The sequence below is a fragment of the Centruroides vittatus genome, unplaced genomic scaffold (genome assembly GCF_030686945.1).
Source record: "Centruroides vittatus isolate TY-2023 unplaced genomic scaffold, ASM3068694v2 contig_439, whole genome shotgun sequence".
NCBI classification, from domain to species: domain Eukaryota; kingdom Metazoa; phylum Arthropoda; class Arachnida; order Scorpiones; family Buthidae; genus Centruroides; species Centruroides vittatus.
Window position 1 is genome coordinate 90,806 of NW_027122239.1, and position 20,109 is coordinate 110,914.

General features: G+C 35.1%; 3 protein-coding genes across 3 annotated transcripts; 1 reads left to right on the forward strand and 2 right to left on the reverse strand.

The window, feature by feature from the left end:
• The first annotated feature begins 224 nt into the window (after positions 1–224).
• LOC136977083 (hexokinase-4-like) lies at positions 225–2,678 on the forward strand. Its single transcript, XM_067272522.1, has 12 exons — positions 225–332; positions 598–760; positions 829–971; positions 1,042–1,117; positions 1,204–1,343; positions 1,425–1,524; positions 1,597–1,676; positions 1,738–1,850; positions 1,926–2,081; positions 2,152–2,288; positions 2,367–2,500; positions 2,570–2,678. The coding sequence occupies exons 1-12, from the start codon at positions 273–275 to the stop codon at positions 2,657–2,659; spliced, it is 1,392 nt and encodes a 463-aa protein (XP_067128623.1). The 5' UTR covers positions 225–272; the 3' UTR covers positions 2,660–2,678.
• Positions 2,679–4,732: 2,054 nt separating this feature from the next.
• On the reverse strand, positions 4,733–7,186 carry LOC136977084 (hexokinase-4-like). The gene is made up of 12 exons (XM_067272524.1): positions 7,079–7,186; positions 6,651–6,813; positions 6,440–6,582; positions 6,294–6,369; positions 6,068–6,207; positions 5,887–5,986; positions 5,735–5,814; positions 5,561–5,673; positions 5,330–5,485; positions 5,123–5,259; positions 4,911–5,044; positions 4,733–4,841 (listed from the first exon to the last, which is right to left on the reverse strand). Exons 1-12 carry the CDS (start codon positions 7,136–7,138, stop codon positions 4,752–4,754), a joined length of 1,392 nt encoding a protein of 463 aa, XP_067128625.1. The 5' UTR covers positions 7,139–7,186; the 3' UTR covers positions 4,733–4,751.
• A 7,084-nt stretch (positions 7,187–14,270) lies between these two features.
• On the reverse strand, positions 14,271–18,802 carry LOC136977085 (zinc finger protein 182-like). The gene is made up of 5 exons (XM_067272525.1): positions 18,691–18,802; positions 17,557–17,769; positions 16,832–17,053; positions 16,092–16,385; positions 14,271–14,539 (listed from the first exon to the last, which is right to left on the reverse strand). The coding sequence occupies exons 1-5, from the start codon at positions 18,691–18,693 to the stop codon at positions 14,450–14,452; spliced, it is 822 nt and encodes a 273-aa protein (XP_067128626.1). The 5' UTR covers positions 18,694–18,802; the 3' UTR covers positions 14,271–14,449.
• Positions 18,803–20,109: the final 1,307 nt, after the last annotated feature.

Below are 20,109 nucleotides of genomic sequence, written 5' to 3' on the forward strand. Positions count from 1 at the left end.
GTATTAAAGTTTATAAATTAATTAATTATCGGTAAAAATTTACAGATATAAATAGACGAAAGTCATTAAAAAATGACTAAGAAAATTACCTGCCACTTTATATTCCAAGACCAGATGAATGTATGCAAATTCAGTATGTATCTGCATTAGACGTCGCTAAGGTCTAACGATATAAAAGGATCGGTATTGCTGCGTATCAACCGACAGGTAGTAGAAGTTTTTATTTTACTTCGTAATTCGACTGTTGACCTTTTAGTCGCCACTTGTTCACAATGTTAAAGGTAGAAAAATCACCGTCTTTGACTCTGTCGAATTTAGATAAACAGAATGCGGTGAGTTAATGTAATTATTTGTTATGGCTTATTTCGACGAAACTAATTCGTAACTAACTTTATGATCATTCTTCAGATATTTAGGGTATGAAAAGTTTAAAAACCATACCTTATCAATCTGTTAAGCTACTTATTATATGTAACTCTTGGCTTTATTTTTCTGTCTTAACATTTGAGAACGGATCTAGAAACAGATTATTACATATCATATAATTTTGAAACTACTGTGCTAGATTTTTTTTTCTTTGGTTTGCTGACGTTATAGGTAGAGGAACTCGTAAAGCCGTTAATATTAAGTGACGAGACCATTAAAAGAATTAGGGATGCCTTCGAATCAGAAATGGCTATAGGACTGTCTCTCGATCCTGCCAAGAAGTCGTCTCTTCAGATGGAGAACACTTTCGTGACGGAATTACTCGACGGTACAGGTGAGAGCATTAACGCTAACAATATTCAGAGGAAACCTCCACCCTAATGCCTTTCCCTCTGTACTCAGAGAACGGCGAGTTTCTTGCTTTGGATCTTGGAGGAACGAATTTTCGAGTTCTCTTCATAGAATTGAAATCTGGAAAGCTCGAAAAGGAACTGGTACAATATTATGCAGTACCAGAGAATGTCAGAATAGGAGAAGGCGCAGCTGTGAGTAATCCAGTTAAAAATTATTCCCCTTTTTTCCACCATCAACTTCTCCTCTTTACTTCATTTCCAGTTGTTCGATTTCCTGGCAGACTGTATTCATAATTTCATGACTATCCACAACATGATGCAGAAGAGTCTTCCATTGGGTAAACCTGACAATTTCTTTTAAAATTGAAAAAGGGGGGAAAACTCTGCACTCAAAACAGTAGATTTTTTTCTTCTTAAATTTCAGGTTTCTGTTTCTCATTTCCCGTCACCCAGAACGCTCTGGATAGTGGAACGCTAGTCACTTGGACGAAGAGCTTTAATTGCCCAGATGCTGTTGGCAAGGACGCTGTTCAAATGTTGAACGACGCCATTAGAAGAAAAGGGGTAATAACGCTATATACTTCATTTTATATCTGGAGAATACTCACAAATTATTATTAAAACCTCCTTCGTTCGTATACTCAGGATATGGAGGTCGATGTCGTGGCCATCGTAAACGACACTACGGGAACCCTGGTCAAAGGAACCTTAGTGGATCGTAACTGTGCTATTGGAATGGTTTTAGGTTAGTGAACTAAGCAGTGACTCCTCCAGTGTTGGAATTACTCTTAATAACGTTCCTTCCTTCCCATTTTAGCTACCGGAAGTAACGCTTGCTACTTGGAGAGAGTTGACAGAATAGGAAAGTGGATAGGCGATCGCCCTGGAGTCGAAGAGGTAATTTTTGTTTATTTTCCTACTGCTCGAAAGATTCGCTAATTGTCCTTCGAATGCCCAGGTGGTGGTAGATACGGAATGGGGTGCTTTTGGCGATAACGGTGTCCTGGATTTTGTGAAGACCGAGTACGATCGTGCTGTGAACGAGCATTCTCTGCTCGTTAATTCTTTTACGTGAGTAATTATCAACATCCCTACTACTTTCTAGTTTAATGCATGTAGTGCTACTCTCCCCCTCTTTAATCTTAGGTTTGAGAAGCTGCTATCCGGCAAGTTTCTGGGCGAAGTGGTACGCCAAGTGATGCTGAAGTTAATTAAAGAGCGCTTGTTGTTCAACGGACGTCTTACGGAGGAACTGGAGCAGCTTAACAGTTTCACGACAACGGACGTATCTCATATTGAAGGGTGACCTTTTTTTTCAAAACTAAGCAAGATTTTATTTCTTGTAACTGAGATTTTTCTCTTTTCTTAACAGTGAAAATGGTGACTCCGAAGTCTGCACGATTTTTCGAGAACGCTTCGGATATGACGAGATCTCCAACGACGATATTAGTATAATAAAATACGTCTGCGCTATCGCCAGTCTTCGTGGAGCATGCCTTGTTTCTATATGCAAGCCGCTTTTTATTCTTAGTTGTTTGTTCTTCTTCCCAAACGATCCGGAATTCTCACTTTCTACGTTTTTTGCAGGTTTGTCCAGTTTGATCGAAAGGATGGACAAGCCAAAAGTGACCATTGCCGTAGACGGGTCGCTGTACAAGTACCATCCACGGTACGGACCATCGATGGTAGAGTTTATAACGAAAATGGCTCCGGGGAAGAAGGTATTTATTCATTACACATGTTGAGCGTGCGAAAGTATCCGAAAGTAATACGGAAATGTTTGTTTTCAGTTCGAATTTATTCTCGTTGAGGATGGAAGCGGAAAAGGAGCAGGTCTTGTTGCAGCCGTGGCGATGAGAGTTAGACAGATTAACCTGTAGTATTTAGGTTTCATGTCAACAAACTTCTACGATCTCCTTAGCGGAGTGTCCGAAGAGTGCAATATTTTTAAAATTATGATTGTATGAACACAATCATTTGTTATGAATTTGTTTTTTATGCGTTCTTCGGTCCGATTTTTAAACATCAATTTTTATCTGTTTTTTTTATATACTTGTTTAAACCAGTTCTTTTAATAAAGAGATTAACGAACCTGTTAGTTATTGACTTTTTTCTAAAAATAACGGATTCGAATGAAAGTACGAAAAATTAAGGTAGACATGAAATTCTAAGATTTTATGTAGTATTCAGATATTACATTGAAGGAAGCTAATTCAGCCTGGTACTCGCATGCGGAAACAGAAGACTGAATTCATCGACGTCATTTTGGCATTGTCATCTTTTCGTTGAAGCTGATCGACTACAAAGCGGTAGAAAACTTTGAACTTTCGCCGTCGCGGAACGGAAAAATTTTGCTAAACGGCTTTCTTATTGGTCTATGTGGTCATAAACATCACGTAGACGATAGCGTTTTAACTATGGTGGTCAGCGTAAAATGTAGATTTTTAAGGACACCACACCGAAAAAATACACTGACTGCAATTGGCCAGCGGTTCGGAATTAGTGGCTAATAATGTCAATGTTGTTAGGGAATGACGCCTAGAAAAGATGGATAACTACCGATGTAGTTAAACCCCCAACCATCCATTCGTATATTGCACGCAAGAGCCATACAAGTGGGATTTCTGAATATAAAAATTTTATATTAAAATAAAGTAGGTTCTTTTTAACTTTAAAGAGAACTAGGAACAAACGCTTTGTGTTGTATATTAGGTATTAGGTAATAATCTATTAGGTAGATCGATGGATGTCTTCTTTTAAACAAAACAAACCCCATCTGTCTACCTAATAGATGCACAAAGTTCAGCGATTCCCTGTAAATTGATTTTTCTTTTGTTCGTAAACTTTAAATTAAAGTAATATTAAAATTTGAAGTTTAAAACAAATTTAAACAATCGTAAACTGTAATATGTTTTCAATCAAACACAAAAAACAGATTAAACATAGCGCGATTTTGAAGCGAAATATTGCAATTTAAAAATTATCCAAAAAAAATGCGCCTCATGACGAATTCCACTCAAAACTGTTCTGTAGATCGCCGCCGGGAAAGGTTGGACGAGAATGGATTTTAGACCATCTGACTACTAGCTAAGACTCATGATATCCAATGGGAGATCCTGAAGTTCCTGAGAGAGCTTTGACGAACTAACAACACAAAGCGTTTGTTCCTAGTTCTCTTTAAAGTTAAAAAGAACCTACTTTATTTTAATATAAAATTTTTATATTCAGAAATCCCACTTGTATGGCTCTTGCGTGCAATATACGAATGGATGGTTGGGGGTTTAACTACATCGGTAGTTATCCATCTTTTCTAGGCGTCATTCCCTAACAACATTGACATTATTAGCCACTAATTCCGAACCGCTGGCCAATTGCAGTCAGTGTATTTTTTCGGTGTGGTGTCCTTAAAAATCTACATTTTACGCTGACCACCATAGTTAAAACGCTATCGTCTACGTGATGTTTATGACCACATAGACCAATAAGAAAGCCGTTTAGCAAAATTTTTCCGTTCCGCGACGGCGAAAGTTCAAAGTTTTCTACCGCTTTGTAGTCGATCAGCTTCAACGAAAAGATGACAATGCCAAAATGACGTCGATGAATTCAGTCTTCTGTTTCCGCATGCGAGTACCAGGCTGAATTAGCTTCCTTCAATGTAATATCTGAATACTACATAAAATCTTAGAATTTCATGTCTACCTTAATTTTTCGTACTTTCATTCGAATCCGTTATTTTTAGAAAAAAGTCAATAACTAACAGGTTCGTTAATCTCTTTATTAAAAGAACTGGTTTAAACAAGTATATAAAAAAAACAGATAAAAATTGATGTTTAAAAATCGGACCGAAGAACGCATAAAAAACAAATTCATAACAAATGATTGTGTTCATACAATCATAATTTTAAAAATATTGCACTCTTCGGACACTCCGCTAAGGAGATCGTAGAAGTTTGTTGACATGAAACCTAAATACTACAGGTTAATCTGTCTAACTCTCATCGCCACGGCTGCAACAAGACCTGCTCCTTTTCCGCTTCCATCCTCAACGAGAATAAATTCGAACTGAAAACAAACATTTCCGTATTACTTTCGGATACTTTCGCACGCTCAACATGTGTAATGAATAAATACCTTCTTCCCCGGAGCCATTTTCGTTATAAACTCTACCATCGATGGTCCGTACCGTGGATGGTACTTGTACAGCGACCCGTCTACGGCAATGGTCACTTTTGGCTTGTCCATCCTTTCGATCAAACTGGACAAACCTGCAAAAAACGTAGAAAGTGAGAATTCCGGATCGTTTGGGAAGAAGAACAAACAACTAAGAATAAAAAGCGGCTTGCATATAGAAACAAGGCATGCTCCACGAAGACTGGCGATAGCGCAGACGTATTTTATTATACTAATATCGTCGTTGGAGATCTCGTCATATCCGAAGCGTTCTCGAAAAATCGTGCAGACTTCGGAGTCACCATTTTCACTGTTAAGAAAAGAGAAAAATCTCAGTTACAAGAAATAAAATCTTGCTTAGTTTTGAAAAAAAAGGTCACCCTTCAATATGAGATACGTCCGTTGTCGTGAAACTGTTAAGCTGCTCCAGTTCCTCCGTAAGACGTCCGTTGAACAACAAGCGCTCTTTAATTAACTTCAGCATCACTTGGCGTACCACTTCGCCCAGAAACTTGCCGGATAGCAGCTTCTCAAACCTAAGATTAAAGAGGGGGAGAGTAGCACTACATGCATTAAACTAGAAAGTAGTAGGGATGTTGATAATTACTCACGTAAAAGAATTAACGAGCAGAGAATGCTCGTTCACAGCACGATCGTACTCGGTCTTCACAAAATCCAGGACACCGTTATCGCCAAAAGCACCCCATTCCGTATCTACCACCACCTGGGCATTCGAAGGACAATTAGCGAATCTTTCGAGCAGTAGGAAAATAAACAAAAATTACCTCTTCGACTCCAGGGCGATCGCCTATCCACTTTCCTATTCTGTCAACTCTCTCCAAGTAGCAAGCGTTACTTCCGGTAGCTAAAATGGGAAGGAAGGAACGTTATTAAGAGTAATTCCAACACTGGAGGAGTCACTGCTTAGTTCACTAACCTAAAACCATTCCAATAGCACAGTTACGATCCACTAAGGTTCCTTTGACCAGGGTTCCCGTAGTGTCGTTTACGATGGCCACGACATCGACCTCCATATCCTGAGTATACGAACGAAGGAGGTTTTAATAATAATTTGTGAGTATTCTCCAGATATAAAATGAAGTATATAGCGTTATTACCCCTTTTCTTCTAATGGCGTCGTTCAACATTTGAACAGCGTCCTTGCCAACAGCATCTGGGCAATTAAAGCTCTTCGTCCAAGTGACTAGCGTTCCACTATCCAGAGCGTTCTGGGTGACGGGAAATGAGAAACAGAAACCTGAAATTTAAGAAGAAAAAAATCTACTGTTTTGAGTGCAGAGTTTTCCCCCCTTTTTCAATTTTAAAAGAAATTGTCAGGTTTACCCAATGGAAGACTCTTCTGCATCATGTTGTGGATAGTCATGAAATTATGAATACAGTCTGCCAGGAAATCGAACAACTGGAAATGAAGTAAAGAGGAGAAGTTGATGGTGGAAAAAAGGGGAATAATTTTTAACTGGATTACTCACAGCTGCGCCTTCTCCTATTCTGACATTCTCTGGTACTGCATAATATTTTACCAGTTCCTTTTCGAGCTTTCCAGATTTCAATTCTATGAAGAGAACTCGAAAATTCGTTCCTCCAAGATCCAAAGCAAGAAACTCGCCGTTCTCTGAGTACAGAGGGAAAGGCATTAGGGTGGAGGTTTCCTCTGAATATTGTTAGCGTTAATGCTCTCACCTGTACCGTCGAGTAATTCCGTCACGAAAGTGTTCTCCATCTGAAGAGACGACTTCTTGGCAGGATCGAGAGACAGTCCTATAGCCATTTCTGATTCGAAGGCATCCCTAATTCTTTTAATGGTCTCGTCACTTAATATTAACGGCTTTACGAGTTCCTCTACCTATAACGTCAGCAAACCAAAGAAAAAAAAATCTAGCACAGTAGTTTCAAAATTATATGATATGTAATAATCTGTTTCTAGATCCGTTCTCAAATGTTAAGACAGAAAAATAAAGCCAAGAGTTACATATAATAAGTAGCTTAACAGATTGATAAGGTATGGTTTTTAAACTTTTCATACCCTAAATATCTGAAGAATGATCATAAAGTTAGTTACGAATTAGTTTCGTCGAAATAAGCCATAACAAATAATTACATTAACTCACCGCATTCTGTTTATCTAAATTCGACAGAGTCAAAGACGGTGATTTTTCTACCTTTAACATTGTGAACAAGTGGCGACTAAAAGGTCAACAGTCGAATTACGAAGTAAAATAAAAACTTCTACTACCTGTCGGTTGATACGCAGCAATACCGATCCTTTTATATCGTTAGACCTTAGCGACGTCTAATGCAGATACATACTGAATTTGCATACATTCATCTGGTCTTGGAATATAAAGTGGCAGGTAATTTTCTTAGTCATTTTTTAATGACTTTCGTCTATTTATATCTGTAAATTTTTACCGATAATTAATTAATTTATAAACTTTAATACTATTTTTAGGTGATGTGTGTAACAGATACTTCGATGACGTCAGAACGATCGCGAATTCGTACAAATGAAACGAAGTCGTTTTAGAGATTTCTAAATCAATGTAACATATTTGCCGTTGGATACATTGTTAAAAACAGATAATATGAATAAAGTTACTACTAATTATATTCTAGATATCCTTAATACTTGATTGTCTCTTGTTTTTTCGATGTTCATTGGGAAAAACGCACAAAACTGTATCGAACTTATGTAGGAACACTCATGTGGCGAAGAGAATAGACTTTATTATTTAACACACATTTTTCTGTACAAAGTGGTAGAAATGCAGTTCGGGCTATTTGCACTTCTTCGGTTCTTTTTTGTACAATTATAAATTTTGCGTAATAAAATAGATTAAAATGAACGTTTATTTATATTACATAAGTGAAAACCCAGAAAAAAATAAAGTTTACGCAGATTTATGCTACATTCACAGCACATGTAATATTCACATGGGGTTCCTAAAAGACGCCCTCTTAATGCCCACAGGGCAGAAAGAATTTGAAAAAAAGCCTAATGGAGCGGCTGTGTGATCGAAGAACTGCCAGTGATGTCCGTCCAGCATGTTTGCTACTTTTAAAGTTTAAGAGATCGAATATACGGTACAAATTTCTATTAACGGGAGCCCACCAGTGGCGGAGTGCATAAAACCGCTGAACACTGGTCTTGGGTTCGCACCAGGCCAATAGGCTTGCCACGTGGAGTTTTCCAGACTTTCTTCACGTTTGTAACACTTAAATATGGGCCAGTTTTCCCATAAAAGTCCTCCCAGTATGCATCTGTGACGGTCCCGATCTAATCCGTCCGTGTAAATTTTGCACAAGTTCTAAACTAATTGTATAATTTTAATAAATGTATTAATTTTGTACATGTAATAATTTTACAAAATTTGGTGAAAACGGACACCAAGAAGAGAGGAACATATTTTTCGGCAGATTCACTTCCTTTCGGAGATGACACAGCTTCCTCGTGTGTGTCACCCGGAACCTGCGGCAGAAATTTATCTATTGGTCAATTACCGTAAAACATTCAAAACAGGCTATGGAAAGAACCCAGGGGAGTCCCCCTAATAAATAAGAGGGGTCGATGAATGAAGCAGAGGTCCTCCAGCTCTCTTTTGTCGTGTGTGGGTGTCGCCGATCGTCGAACCGCCATCGCATCGAACCAACCTACTGAACTAACTTACTGAACTAATCTACCGAAATAAAGTCTAATGAAACAGTATAGAACGCCGAATAAACGAACTCTAAAGGACTTAACGTCGCCTGGACTTCTACGTCAGAAAACGCACTAATTATCCTCGCAAAGTCAATGTAAACACTCTCTCGTGGTTAAGGGCCGCGTATTGTAACCTATGTCCAATTTCTCTTAGTAAGGTCCGTTTATACAACCTGTAAATTATTGATTTCGTATAATAAATGGATATTTTATTTTGCGATAAATAGTGGAGAGTACTCCTTCCCGAGTTCTCTACTTCCGCCTCCATTCCGAATCCGGTAGCCTACAATGCGACTGCTCAGGCGGAGAAAATACGAATTTAGCGACCACTTAGGTTTCTGTGTCTACCTAGAAGACACAGTGGTGTCAGTCCTGACGAATTAGTCATTGCAGTCGTCGCCGAAGCAATGTCGATCCTTCGGTCTCGTGGTGCCGAAGCATAGGGGCGCTTCGCGCATTGTCACACATCCCCTTTGGCAGATCGCCCACGTGTCACATTATTATAACCAAATAAACAACAACTTTATAATATCAAGGAATAATTTATTTTATTTTGTACTTTATTTTACTAAGATTTTACAGATTAAACTTGAAAAGAATTTAGAATATTATAGGAATGAAAAGCATTTAAATTTTGGATTGAAGTAATTATGTCGATGAGTACAAAAATGAATTTATTATCTCGTAAAATCAATAAAATCGAATTTTGGAAGGATCTTCAATATTAATCTTAAATATTTCTAAAAGTTAAAAAGTCTTTTTTTCGGAAATTGTTTAATTACATTCTTCCACTTGTTTTGTGTTTCCCTTTAGGAATCGATTTCTGGAATTTCGTTTCTCTGTCTTTCGAGTTCGCGTCTACAGCATCCTTTAAAATATCATTATATTAAATAAAAACACTGCATAAATTCTAGAATATTCCATTCCCTCATCTTTCATCTATAGATGAAAGATGAGGGAATATGATTAATTGGGATGCAATTTGAAAAAAATTGTAGAACTATAAATAGCCACTGTCGTCCGTCAAAGTGTCTGACTGTCCTTCATTGACCTCGAGAACGGCTTCAGATAGATAAAAGCCGAGGCCAAATATGCAACTTTTGGGGACAGATGGCCCAGATTAACTATACAGAAGCTTACGATCAAAAATGGGAGTAACGTGATTTCAATTTAAAATTTTCCTGACAATGGAGTTACATAGATAACCGGCAAGATTACGTCATTACAATTAAAAGTATAATGTACAAGGTCAAGACACTATTAATTTGAAATAGAGAAAATATTTTTTAAATTAAATAAATTCCAATACGATCAAAAACGGCATGGCAACATTGTGAATAAGTCGCGATAATTTTTGCTCGTTTTGAAATAAATTTTTTCCGGAATAAAGACCTTTAAATGATGACAAATAATAAATGACATAAATCAAGGAAGTATTAATTTAATATTTTTACGAATCGCACGAGTAGAAATGGTCTATTTAAATGAAAATTAAAATTTCCGATTAAAAGGAGGTAAATTTTCATCTGTAATTCCCCTTAACACGTTCACCTCTAACAACAAATTCACAGTGAATTTGGTAAAATGAATAAGCAATATTAAAACCTTTGTAATTTTACAAATAAAATTCAACTGTAGTATTAATATTGACATTAAAACTAAAAATTTATTTCACTCATTTGAAACATTATTTTGTCCATCGTATAGAAAGTGTAAGTCTTGGCGTCAGAATATGATTGTGAGTGAAAGTTTAATACGAAATATTAATTATATTTGTTGTATAATCCGAAACCGTCTCTTTTTTTCTTTGATTAATTTGCCATCACCACTAGGTGCATTGTTGCCAAGTGTCTGTATATGCACCTAGTATTGATAACAAATTAATCAATTATATTATAAATTTAAACTAAGAAAAAAAATAAAATATTTTCTAACCTCTTTTTCATATTCTGAAATGAATTGGTCTCCAGATGAACATTCGTAATCATCATTTTTCTTATCTTTCGATTCGCCCAATTCAATTAAGAATTGTGTTTTGTCAGTTTTCTTGTTTTCTAAAAATAATAATTTCATAATTTAAATTCTACTTTCCTAACAAAAAGTATAATAAATACACCATTAACTACAAGTAAAAACTAAAAATATAGCGAATTATAAATATTCAATTACATTTCCTCTCACAAATTAATACAAGAATAAATAATTGATGTGTTTCAAATAGTAATTAGCCTCTAAAAATTAAAACTTCGATGAGTTATTCAATTTAAACTCTAAAATTATGATTTAATGAATTATATAAAATTTGAAACTTATAAAGAATATCACAGAGCAGTACAGATGTGTAATTATAACATAACCGCTATAAAACTACTTACAACACTGATTTCTGTCCTCAGTGACCGGATTAAAAAATCAAAAGTATAATTCACTTGGTATTTATATAAAAATGTATAGTAATTTCCTGATATATTTCACGGATTGTCTGCTTTAACTATACAGTAGTTGGAATTCATGTGCAAAAAATCCGTTCTATTAATACTTCGCGAATTATATGCCAAACATTAGTAATACGCTGCGAGGTTGTATGCACAAAATGACTTTATTATTCTAAATACAAGATCAAATAATGTCTCCATTTAGTTCGTGTCAAATATGCACTGTAAGTAAACATTTAAAAATGGAAAAGAACGGCGCCGTGTCTTGTTTCCCACCTGACCAGAACACTCGAAAGACGTTATGCTGGATAAAGCTGTCATATTAGTAAAAAATGAGTGAATAATAATAACGATTGACCATTGCGCATGCCGAATGTTCATATCTAAATAAATTCTAATTATTTAACACTAAATAAGTAATGTCGAAAACCAGAAGCTATCGCAGCGACTTGTCATTTGTTTCTGTCCAGATACGCGAACATTTTCAAACATTTTTCATTGAATATATAAAATATTTCCGTTAATAAAACAATATTCGGAAATTAGTTCTTTATTTTGGGTTTTTGTGAGAATAATAAACATCAATCGACTGAAAAACTATGCATGGAAAATTAATGCTAAACTTCACAATGTACTAATAACACATCAGAGTGACAAATATCTGAATGTGATTGTATTTTGTTAACGAATTTTCAAAAAAATTATTTTGAAAATTTAATAATTCTATTTATTTATTTACCTTCAGCAAATTCTATTATCTCTGTGGATTGTTCGTCTCGTGTCATCCATGAAATAACAGATGGATCACACGCAACTTCAACACAGTTTTCACCTCCAATGTCGTCTGTCATTGGGAATGTTGACAGATTAGATTCAAAACTTTCCTGTTCCAATTTATGTAACTGATCAGAAGAAAAGACATTTTGTCTTGATAATATCTTTGGGTAATCGAGGTTTTCGTCTTCTGATAACTCCTCTTCCTCTTCTTCGTAAATTATCCCCAAATTATGAGAAAGAACATGTAAACTCATCAGATCGTCTTTTAATGAGCGGTAATCTTCATTTTCCATTACCGAAATTTGTCTCGGGGACAATGGAGCATAAATATCCTCCTGATGAACAGAATTATGAGAAATAAGATATTGAAATGTTTCTTGAAAATTACGTTAACTTAAAACAATAAAGTTAAATTTATGTTTAAGAGTTTTATCGTAAATGAACGTAATGCTAATTAAGATTTTATTACATGACTTTCGTCTATTTATATCTGTAAATTTTTACCGATAATTAATTAATTTATAAACTTTAATACTATTTTTAGGTGATGTGTGTAACAGATACTTCGATGACGTCAGAACGATCGCGAATTCGTACAAATGAAACGAAGTCGTTTTAGAGATTTCTAAATCAATGTAACATATTTGCCGTTGGATACATTGTTAAAAACAGATAATATGAATAAAGTTACTACTAATTATATTCTAGATATCCTTAATACTTGATTGCCTCTTGTTTTTTCGATGTTCATTGGGAAAAACGCACAAAACTGTATCGAACTTATGTAGGAACACTCATGTGGCGAAGAGAATAGACTTTATTATTTAACACACATTTTTCTGTACAAAGTGGTAGAAATGCAGTTCGGGCTATTTGCACTTCTTCGGTTCTTTTTTGTACAATTATAAATTTTGCGTAATAAAATAGATTAAAATGAACGTTTATTTATATTACATAAGTGAAAACCCAGAAAAAAATAAAGTTTACGCAGATTTATGCTACATTCACAGCACATGTAATATTCACATGGGGTTCCTAAAAGACGCCCTCTTAATGCCCACAGGGCAGAAAGAATTTGAAAAAAAGCCTAATGGAGCGGCTGTGTGATCGAAGAACTGCCAGTGATGTCCGTCCAGCATGTTTGCTACTTTTAAAGTTTAAGAGATCGAATATACGGTACAAATTTCTATTAACGGGAGCCCACCAGTGGCGGAGTGCATAAAACCGCTGAACACTGGTCTTGGGTTCGCACCAGGCCAATAGGCTTGCCACGTGGAGTTTTCCAGACTTTCTTCACGTTTGTAACACTTAAATATGGGCCAGTTTTCCCATAAAAGTCCTCCCAGTATGCATCTGTGACGGTCCCGATCTAATCCGTCCGTGTAAATTTTGCACAAGTTCTAAACTAATTGTATAATTTTAATAAATGTATTAATTTTGTACATGTAATAATTTTACAAAATTTGGTGAAAACGGACACCAAGAAGAGAGGAACATATTTTTCGGCAGATTCACTTCCTTTCGGAGATGACACAGCTTCCTCGTGTGTGTCACCCGGAACCTGCGGCAGAAATTTATCTATTGGTCAATTACCGTAAAACATTCAAAACAGGCTATGGAAAGAACCCAGGGGAGTCCCCCTAATAAATAAGAGGGGTCGATGAATGAAGCAGAGGTCCTCCAGCTCTCTTTTGTCGTGTGTGGGTGTCGCCGATCGTCGAACCGCCATCGCATCGAACCAACCTACTGAACTAACTTACTGAACTAATCTACCGAAATAAAGTCTAATGAAACAGTATAGAACGCCGAATAAACGAACTCTAAAGGACTTAACGTCGCCTGGACTTCTACGTCAGAAAACGCACTAATTATCCTCGCAAAGTCAATGTAAACACTCTCTCGTGGTTAAGGGCCGCGTATTGTAACCTATGTCCAATTTCTCTTAGTAAGGTCCGTTTATACAACCTGTAAATTATTGATTTCGTATAATAAATGGATATTTTATTTTGCGATAAATAGTGGAGAGTACTCCTTCCCGAGTTCTCTACTTCCGCCTCCATTCCGAATCCGGTAGCCTACAATGCGACTGCTCAGGCGGAGAAAATACGAATTTAGCGACCACTTAGGTTTCTGTGTCTACCTAGAAGACACAGTGGTGTCAGTCCTGACGAATTAGTCATTGCAGTCGTCGCCGAAGCAATGTCGATCCTTCGGTCTCGTGGTGCCGAAGCATAGGGGCGCTTCGCGCATTGTCACACATCCCCTTTGGCAGATCGCCCACGTGTCACATTATTATAACCAAATAAACAACAACTTTATAATATCAAGGAATAATTTATTTTATTTTGTACTTTATTTTACTAAGATTTTACAGATTAAACTTGAAAAGAATTTAGAATATTATAGGAATGAAAAGCATTTAAATTTTGGATTGAAGTAATTATGTCGATGAGTACAAAAATGAATTTATTATCTCGTAAAATCAATAAAATCGAATTTTGGAAGGATCTTCAATATTAATCTTAAATATTTCTAAAAGTTAAAAAGTCTTTTTTTCGGAAATTGTTTAATTACATTCTTCCACTTGTTTTGTGTTTCCCTTTAGGAATCGATTTCTGGAATTTCGTTTCTCTGTCTTTCGAGTTCGCGTTTACAGCATCCTTTAAAATATCATTATATTAAATAAAAACGCTGCATAAATTCTAGAATATTCCATTCCCTCATCTTTCATCTATAGATGAAAGGTGAGGGAATATGATATAGGCACAAACATGTCCATTTATATATACAGGTATACTTCACCATTCGTCGGTAATTGGTTCCAGGAGAGGCGACGTAAGTCGAATTTTATTGTGTAGTTACGACGTAAGTCTAACTACGGTGGAAAATGCCAATAATGAGCACTTAAAGACCGCTAAATAAGACGACAACACAGAATCACAGATGTTTTTATGTTTTGTTCTCTAAGATTTATGATGATTATATGAACATTTAGTGTAAATGTACATAATTTAATATGATTTTATGTGCTTTTAATGCTTTTTTTAAGTGATATTACGACTTCAATATTTTATTTGTGGCAGACAGATGTAAAGTCGAATAAAATGACTATAACTTGATTTTTATTTTTCCATATACTTTTTTGACAAACGACGTATAATCGAGAACGACGAAACTCGAGGTATACCTGTATATATATATATATATATATATATATATATATATATATATATATATATATAGGCATGTTTGTGCCTATATTTCACTCTGCAGCCAAAACCACACATTGCACATGAATGGTGTTTGTGTGTGATAGTAGCCCCAAGTCTCCCATCGTGCACTATGGTGGTTGCGTCTCGGATAGCTATAAGAGTGAGAGATATGAGGATTGAAAGTGGTTGACTTCGAAAATGTGTCACGCTTCAATGAGAATGTTCCAGTTTTTTCTAGAAAGTTCCCGATCCTACAGGTGAAATTTAGAACACAGTTAGGGTACGTCATGAAAACGCACTCTAAGAAGGGATTTTTCGAAATTTCCCCGCGGGAGGGGAGAGAGAGCATTAACCTGAAGAACGGCTTCTACTGTACTATTTTAGATGAGATTTTTTGTTTTTAATTACGTTTAGTTTTAATTGAGTACTTAGGGGTATTAAATTGATAACATTTCAGACATTATTATAAATATTTTTTAAATACCGTATTTTACGGACTATAAGACGCTATGGACTATAAGATGCACCTGAATTTTGGAGGCAATTTTTCGAAGAAAAAAGTGCGTCTTATAGTCCGTAAAATACGGTATTTCGATTTTTTAACCAAATGTTCGAACCGTTTTAAATTCGAATTTCTATTTGCATATTGGTTGGATTATAGAACGGAGCGGATACTTGTAGCCATTCAAATACATAATTTATTGCGAAATTTAATACACTGGAACTCAGATACTCTACTTTCAAGATTGGTATAGAGAATAAAATGATTAACGTTTACCGTATTTTACGGCATATTTGGATCTTTCGTTCAAAAATAAAGGCTCAAAAATCACCCTGCATCTATATGTGAAGTAGTCTTCAACAGAGTTACAGGTAAACTATGTATTTACTAAATAAAATGGCACTCGGTGCCATTTTATTTAGAGCGTAGGGCAAATATTTAAAAACTGCTCTACACGATAGAAGATTAAGTTAAAATGTGAATGAGTAGAAAGAATACCTCTGATGTTGAAAGATTTCCACCAGAATGTCTTTGACAATGAATACGCCATTCTTGCTTCGATGTGGTTTGAAAGGGGCATTCTTTACATTTTAATGTGTTTTGTCTGCCCTGTCTTTTATCAACATTATCGTGATCATTGCTCTGTTTAATATTCTTATTATACATTTCTTCTACGACCGATTTTAAATCACTATGAATCTTCAAATGTGACTTTAAATTGTTTTCTTCTTCAAATTGTTGTTTACAAAACTTGCATCGAAAAATGTTCGCTTCATCTCCTTCTGTGTTTCTCTTAAAAGATGAAAATAATTATTATTTTCTCTGTATTATTATGATTAATTTTGGAGTGAAACTTTATTATTAAAATAACTACATGAAAATAGTTAGATAGAATAGGACAATTGGACGATCTGCCAAGGGGAGGAGAGATACCACAGGGCTTTCTATTAAGACCCTAGATATAAAAGTAACGGCCTATAAATCACAGTTCTCTGCCTTTATTTTTTCCATATATGAGCAAGTAATTGATGCAGTATAAATAAAATAAATTGTTATAAACTCTATCTGTATTTAATATCAGGTTCATCTGGTCTATTAAATTGAAAAGCAATATAAGAAATTTCTAATACTTTAATGGTCGTTTTCAAGTACTCGTCATAATAATTACATTGAAAATAATGTAAAATGAACATCTTCCTGAAATGATGATGAAAGAAAAGCAAACTTTTATATCTTACCTGAGATGAAGAACTGGTTCCTTCATTATCGATCGGATGTTGTGCTCTCAAGTGATTTTCTAAATCTGTTTTTTCTTTAAACATTTTCTGGCACATATTACACTTATAAGGATATTCTCCACTATGACTTTTCATATGAATTTTTAATTGTTTTATAGAATCAAAGATGTTTTCACATATATTGCATTGAAGTTTCTGCAAATTAATATCTTCCGGAAGGTCCTAATCAAAGATATTAAATTCTGTTACAGTTATATCTTTGTCTAAATACATGATTATAGTCAGAAGATAACTGACTATGTGTACACGTGTACTGCGCAAAAATATTTTTTTTTTTCGTAAGAAATCATTTACAGTAAAACTTCGCTATGTCAAAGTTGCTTAAAATACGAAGAATACTTACGTCATAATTATTGGTGCCGTAAAATTATAATTTACAATATTTTATGCTGCGGCTTTACATATTTTAAATATTTTAAAATTTACCTTTAATTACGACAATAAACTTTTATTAATAAAGATTAATTGATGTAATTGCGTGTAAAAATCTCTGGAAATTTTTTATGCCTATGCTGAGAACAGTACCAGCTAACTAGTATTTAAATATAAGAATGTTTTCTAAGAAAATGGACATCGCAGATTTTTTACATCATTTCGTTTTTTGTGAAACTGTATCAGAATACCATTTTATTGAAATTCGGAGTACGTAATTCATGAGAACGTACCATATTTTGACGATATTCTTTAACTACGTGAGCCCATTTATGTTGCTTCAGATCGTCTTCGTCTGTGCCTTCGAAACCACACAACTGGCATAAGAATGGCTTTGTTTCCATCACGTGTGTCTTCATATGCACTTCCAATACGGATCTGTTTTCAAAAGTTTCGTTGCAAATTTTGCATTTTTCAGTCTTCTCTTTATCACTTGTGGAGATATCCTGAAAATATTTTGTAATTTATTAACGTTTCTTGATATGTTATATATTAAAATTTGAGAAATTTGTCTCATAATTAATATTTTCTGTTTTGTACTTCTGTAATTTCTACGATTTCCATTTTTTAGATCACTTTGAAACGAAAATAAAATTAATATTTCGTTTCAAATGATCTGAAGCGAAATTTGTGAAGCCTAACGTAATTATGTTGTTACGATTTTTAAATTGCTTTGTCTAATCAGAGAGCTCTTCCCGGACGGATGGAAAGTCAAGGCCTCAGACTGTCGCTCTGGGGAACCCAAAATCGAATTGGAGGCCTGAGAATGACCCCTTATTGTCCATAGGACAAAGAGCAAATTGAAATTTGAAAGTTTTTTTTGTATACATCCTACGCAATGCAAATCACTAGTATTAGTCAAAAGCAGTGTTTTTCAACCATTTATGACTTACGGCACATCTGATGAAAATCACTGGCGTGGTGTTGCCTTACAGATAACAAGTACTTTTATCATTTATCTCTGTTTGCTTTGAAAGGGTGACCTTAAGATATTATTTCTTATCTTTATGTGCTTTTTTAACAATTATTGTGAAATAATAAAAGCTAACAGGACAATTAATTATGAAATTAAAGTACTTCAAGTTCTGTCTGAGATAACTTTCGAAGAGAACACGCAATAATCCGACTGATGATTAAGAAAAGAAAAATACGTAAGACCCAAACGTGTGATTTATAACGAAATTACTTCCATTTTTTGAAAGAAAGAATTAATAAAATTCTAATTGAAAACAAGCAGTTTATTTAAGTAAAGTTTAGATTCTATTCATTATAATTTTATAAATATATTAAATAACTGATAGTTAATGAATAAAAATTTGTAATGAGCTAAAAATTTTGCGAAGAAAATGAGCTAAATCAATACTCGCCATTTGGATTTTTGCCTGAAAATGTTTGCAGATTTCAACAAAAAAATGAAGTCTGATTAAGTGTTGCGTTACAATTCATCGTAATAATAGCAATTTTACACTTAAAATAAATAAATTTATGCCCGTTTGTTAAAAATACCGATGCTGAAATAGATTTTAAAATTTTATAGATTCGTATATCACATTTATATTGGAGCAACCTCAATTTTTTTGAAACTTATAGAATACTAGCAGGTAGGCCCGGCGTTTCTCGGGCAAAAGTAACGATAGTGAAGATTAAGATTATTACATTATAGTCACAAAAGAAAAAGAGTAATTTCATCAACAAACTAAATATTTTTAAAGAAAGGTCGAATTTGAAAATCGAATGTTCTAATATGTTCGATTTTCACGACGTGTTCTGATTATATCGTTTGATTTTCATCGAATGTTCTAAAGAAGAAAAGTCGAGAAAAACCGAACTAATCTGTTTAAATTTGAAAATCGAATACGTTCTAACATAGTACTTTTTTTTTTTCCTCCAGCGCCCGTAAATCTTGCACGTCGCTTTCTCTTGTTCTCCATTGTTATTTAACACTTTGGTACTCTTACTCTTTGGTACTCTCACTTAACTCTTTACTTCCATTGTTACTTAACACTTTGGTACTTAAATTTGGTATCGTCTTAACACTTCCATCAACAATGGAAGTGTTAAGACTTTTTTAAACTCTTTCCTCAGACTCCAACATTAGTCCCGCGATGCCTTAACCCGTGTCATAAAGAGCCTTTTTGAAAAACACGCCAAGTGACTCTATATGAACTCGTAACACGCCCGTTAGGTAGTAACTCTCTTCTTGGGCTATTGTTATTCGTTCCTATATTATTTTTATATATGTTTTAATTTATTCGTAACTTCAAAGGCGCCGCCATCAACATGTGAAATATGAAATTTTATTCTGGAATGTTTTAAAATTTTTTTGTTCTATTCGAATGCAACGACGTTTGATTTGTACTTTTTCTCGAGGAATGTCGGTAAAATACGGATGCGTATCAGTCAAAAGACTTTTTTAAACTCTTTCCGCCCTGTGGGCAAAAAGAGGGCCTCTTTTTGCAAGCTCTTTTTTTCTTTTCCTTCCTTGGACAGGGTGTTTATATGGAGTTTATGGCACAATTAGGCACTATACTCCGACGAGCTTGGTTTGATCGCTAGGCGACCGACGAGCCGGCCTTAACGTACGCGAGGGGAGATAGAATGCCTTCCGGGAGGACTTTTATGGTGAGCTGTCCCCGATTTAGGCGTTATCTGCAAAAAGAAAACCCGGAAAACTCCTAGCTGCCAGCCTGTACGACCAGGGCGCAAACCCACTAACTTCCCAGTGTTTAGGGTCTGGTTACCGCCGCTATGAGCGGCAACGGAGTCCACTCGGCCACTGGTGGGCA

Bases quoted from the DNA above. Each gene is read 5' to 3' on its own strand.
- LOC136977083 (XM_067272522.1), top strand. From the start codon at position 273: ATGTTAAAGGTAGAAAAATCACCGTCTTTGACTCTGTCGAATTTAGAT. The intron at 1,525-1,596 runs GTTAGTGAACTA...TTCCCATTTTAG, and splicing joins TGCTATTGGAATGGTTTTAG to CTACCGGAAGTAACGCTTGC. The intron at 1,677-1,737 runs GTAATTTTTGTT...TCGAATGCCCAG, and splicing joins ATCGCCCTGGAGTCGAAGAG to GTGGTGGTAGATACGGAATG.
- LOC136977084 (XM_067272524.1), bottom strand. From the start codon at position 7,138: ATGTTAAAGGTAGAAAAATCACCGTCTTTGACTCTGTCGAATTTAGAT. The intron at 5,045-5,122 runs GCAAGCCGCTTT...CGTTTTTTGCAG, and splicing joins AGCATGCCTTGTTTCTATAT to GTTTGTCCAGTTTGATCGAA. The intron at 4,842-4,910 runs GTATTTATTCAT...GTTTGTTTTCAG, and splicing joins AAATGGCTCCGGGGAAGAAG to TTCGAATTTATTCTCGTTGA.
- LOC136977085 (XM_067272525.1), bottom strand. The intron at 16,386-16,831 runs GTAAGATATAAA...TCATCTTTTAAG, and splicing joins GAACCAGTTCTTCATCTCAG to AGAAACACAGAAGGAGATGA. The intron at 14,540-16,091 runs GTATTCTTTCTA...GATATTTTAAAG, and splicing joins GAAATCTTTCAACATCAGAG to GATGCTGTAAACGCGAACTC.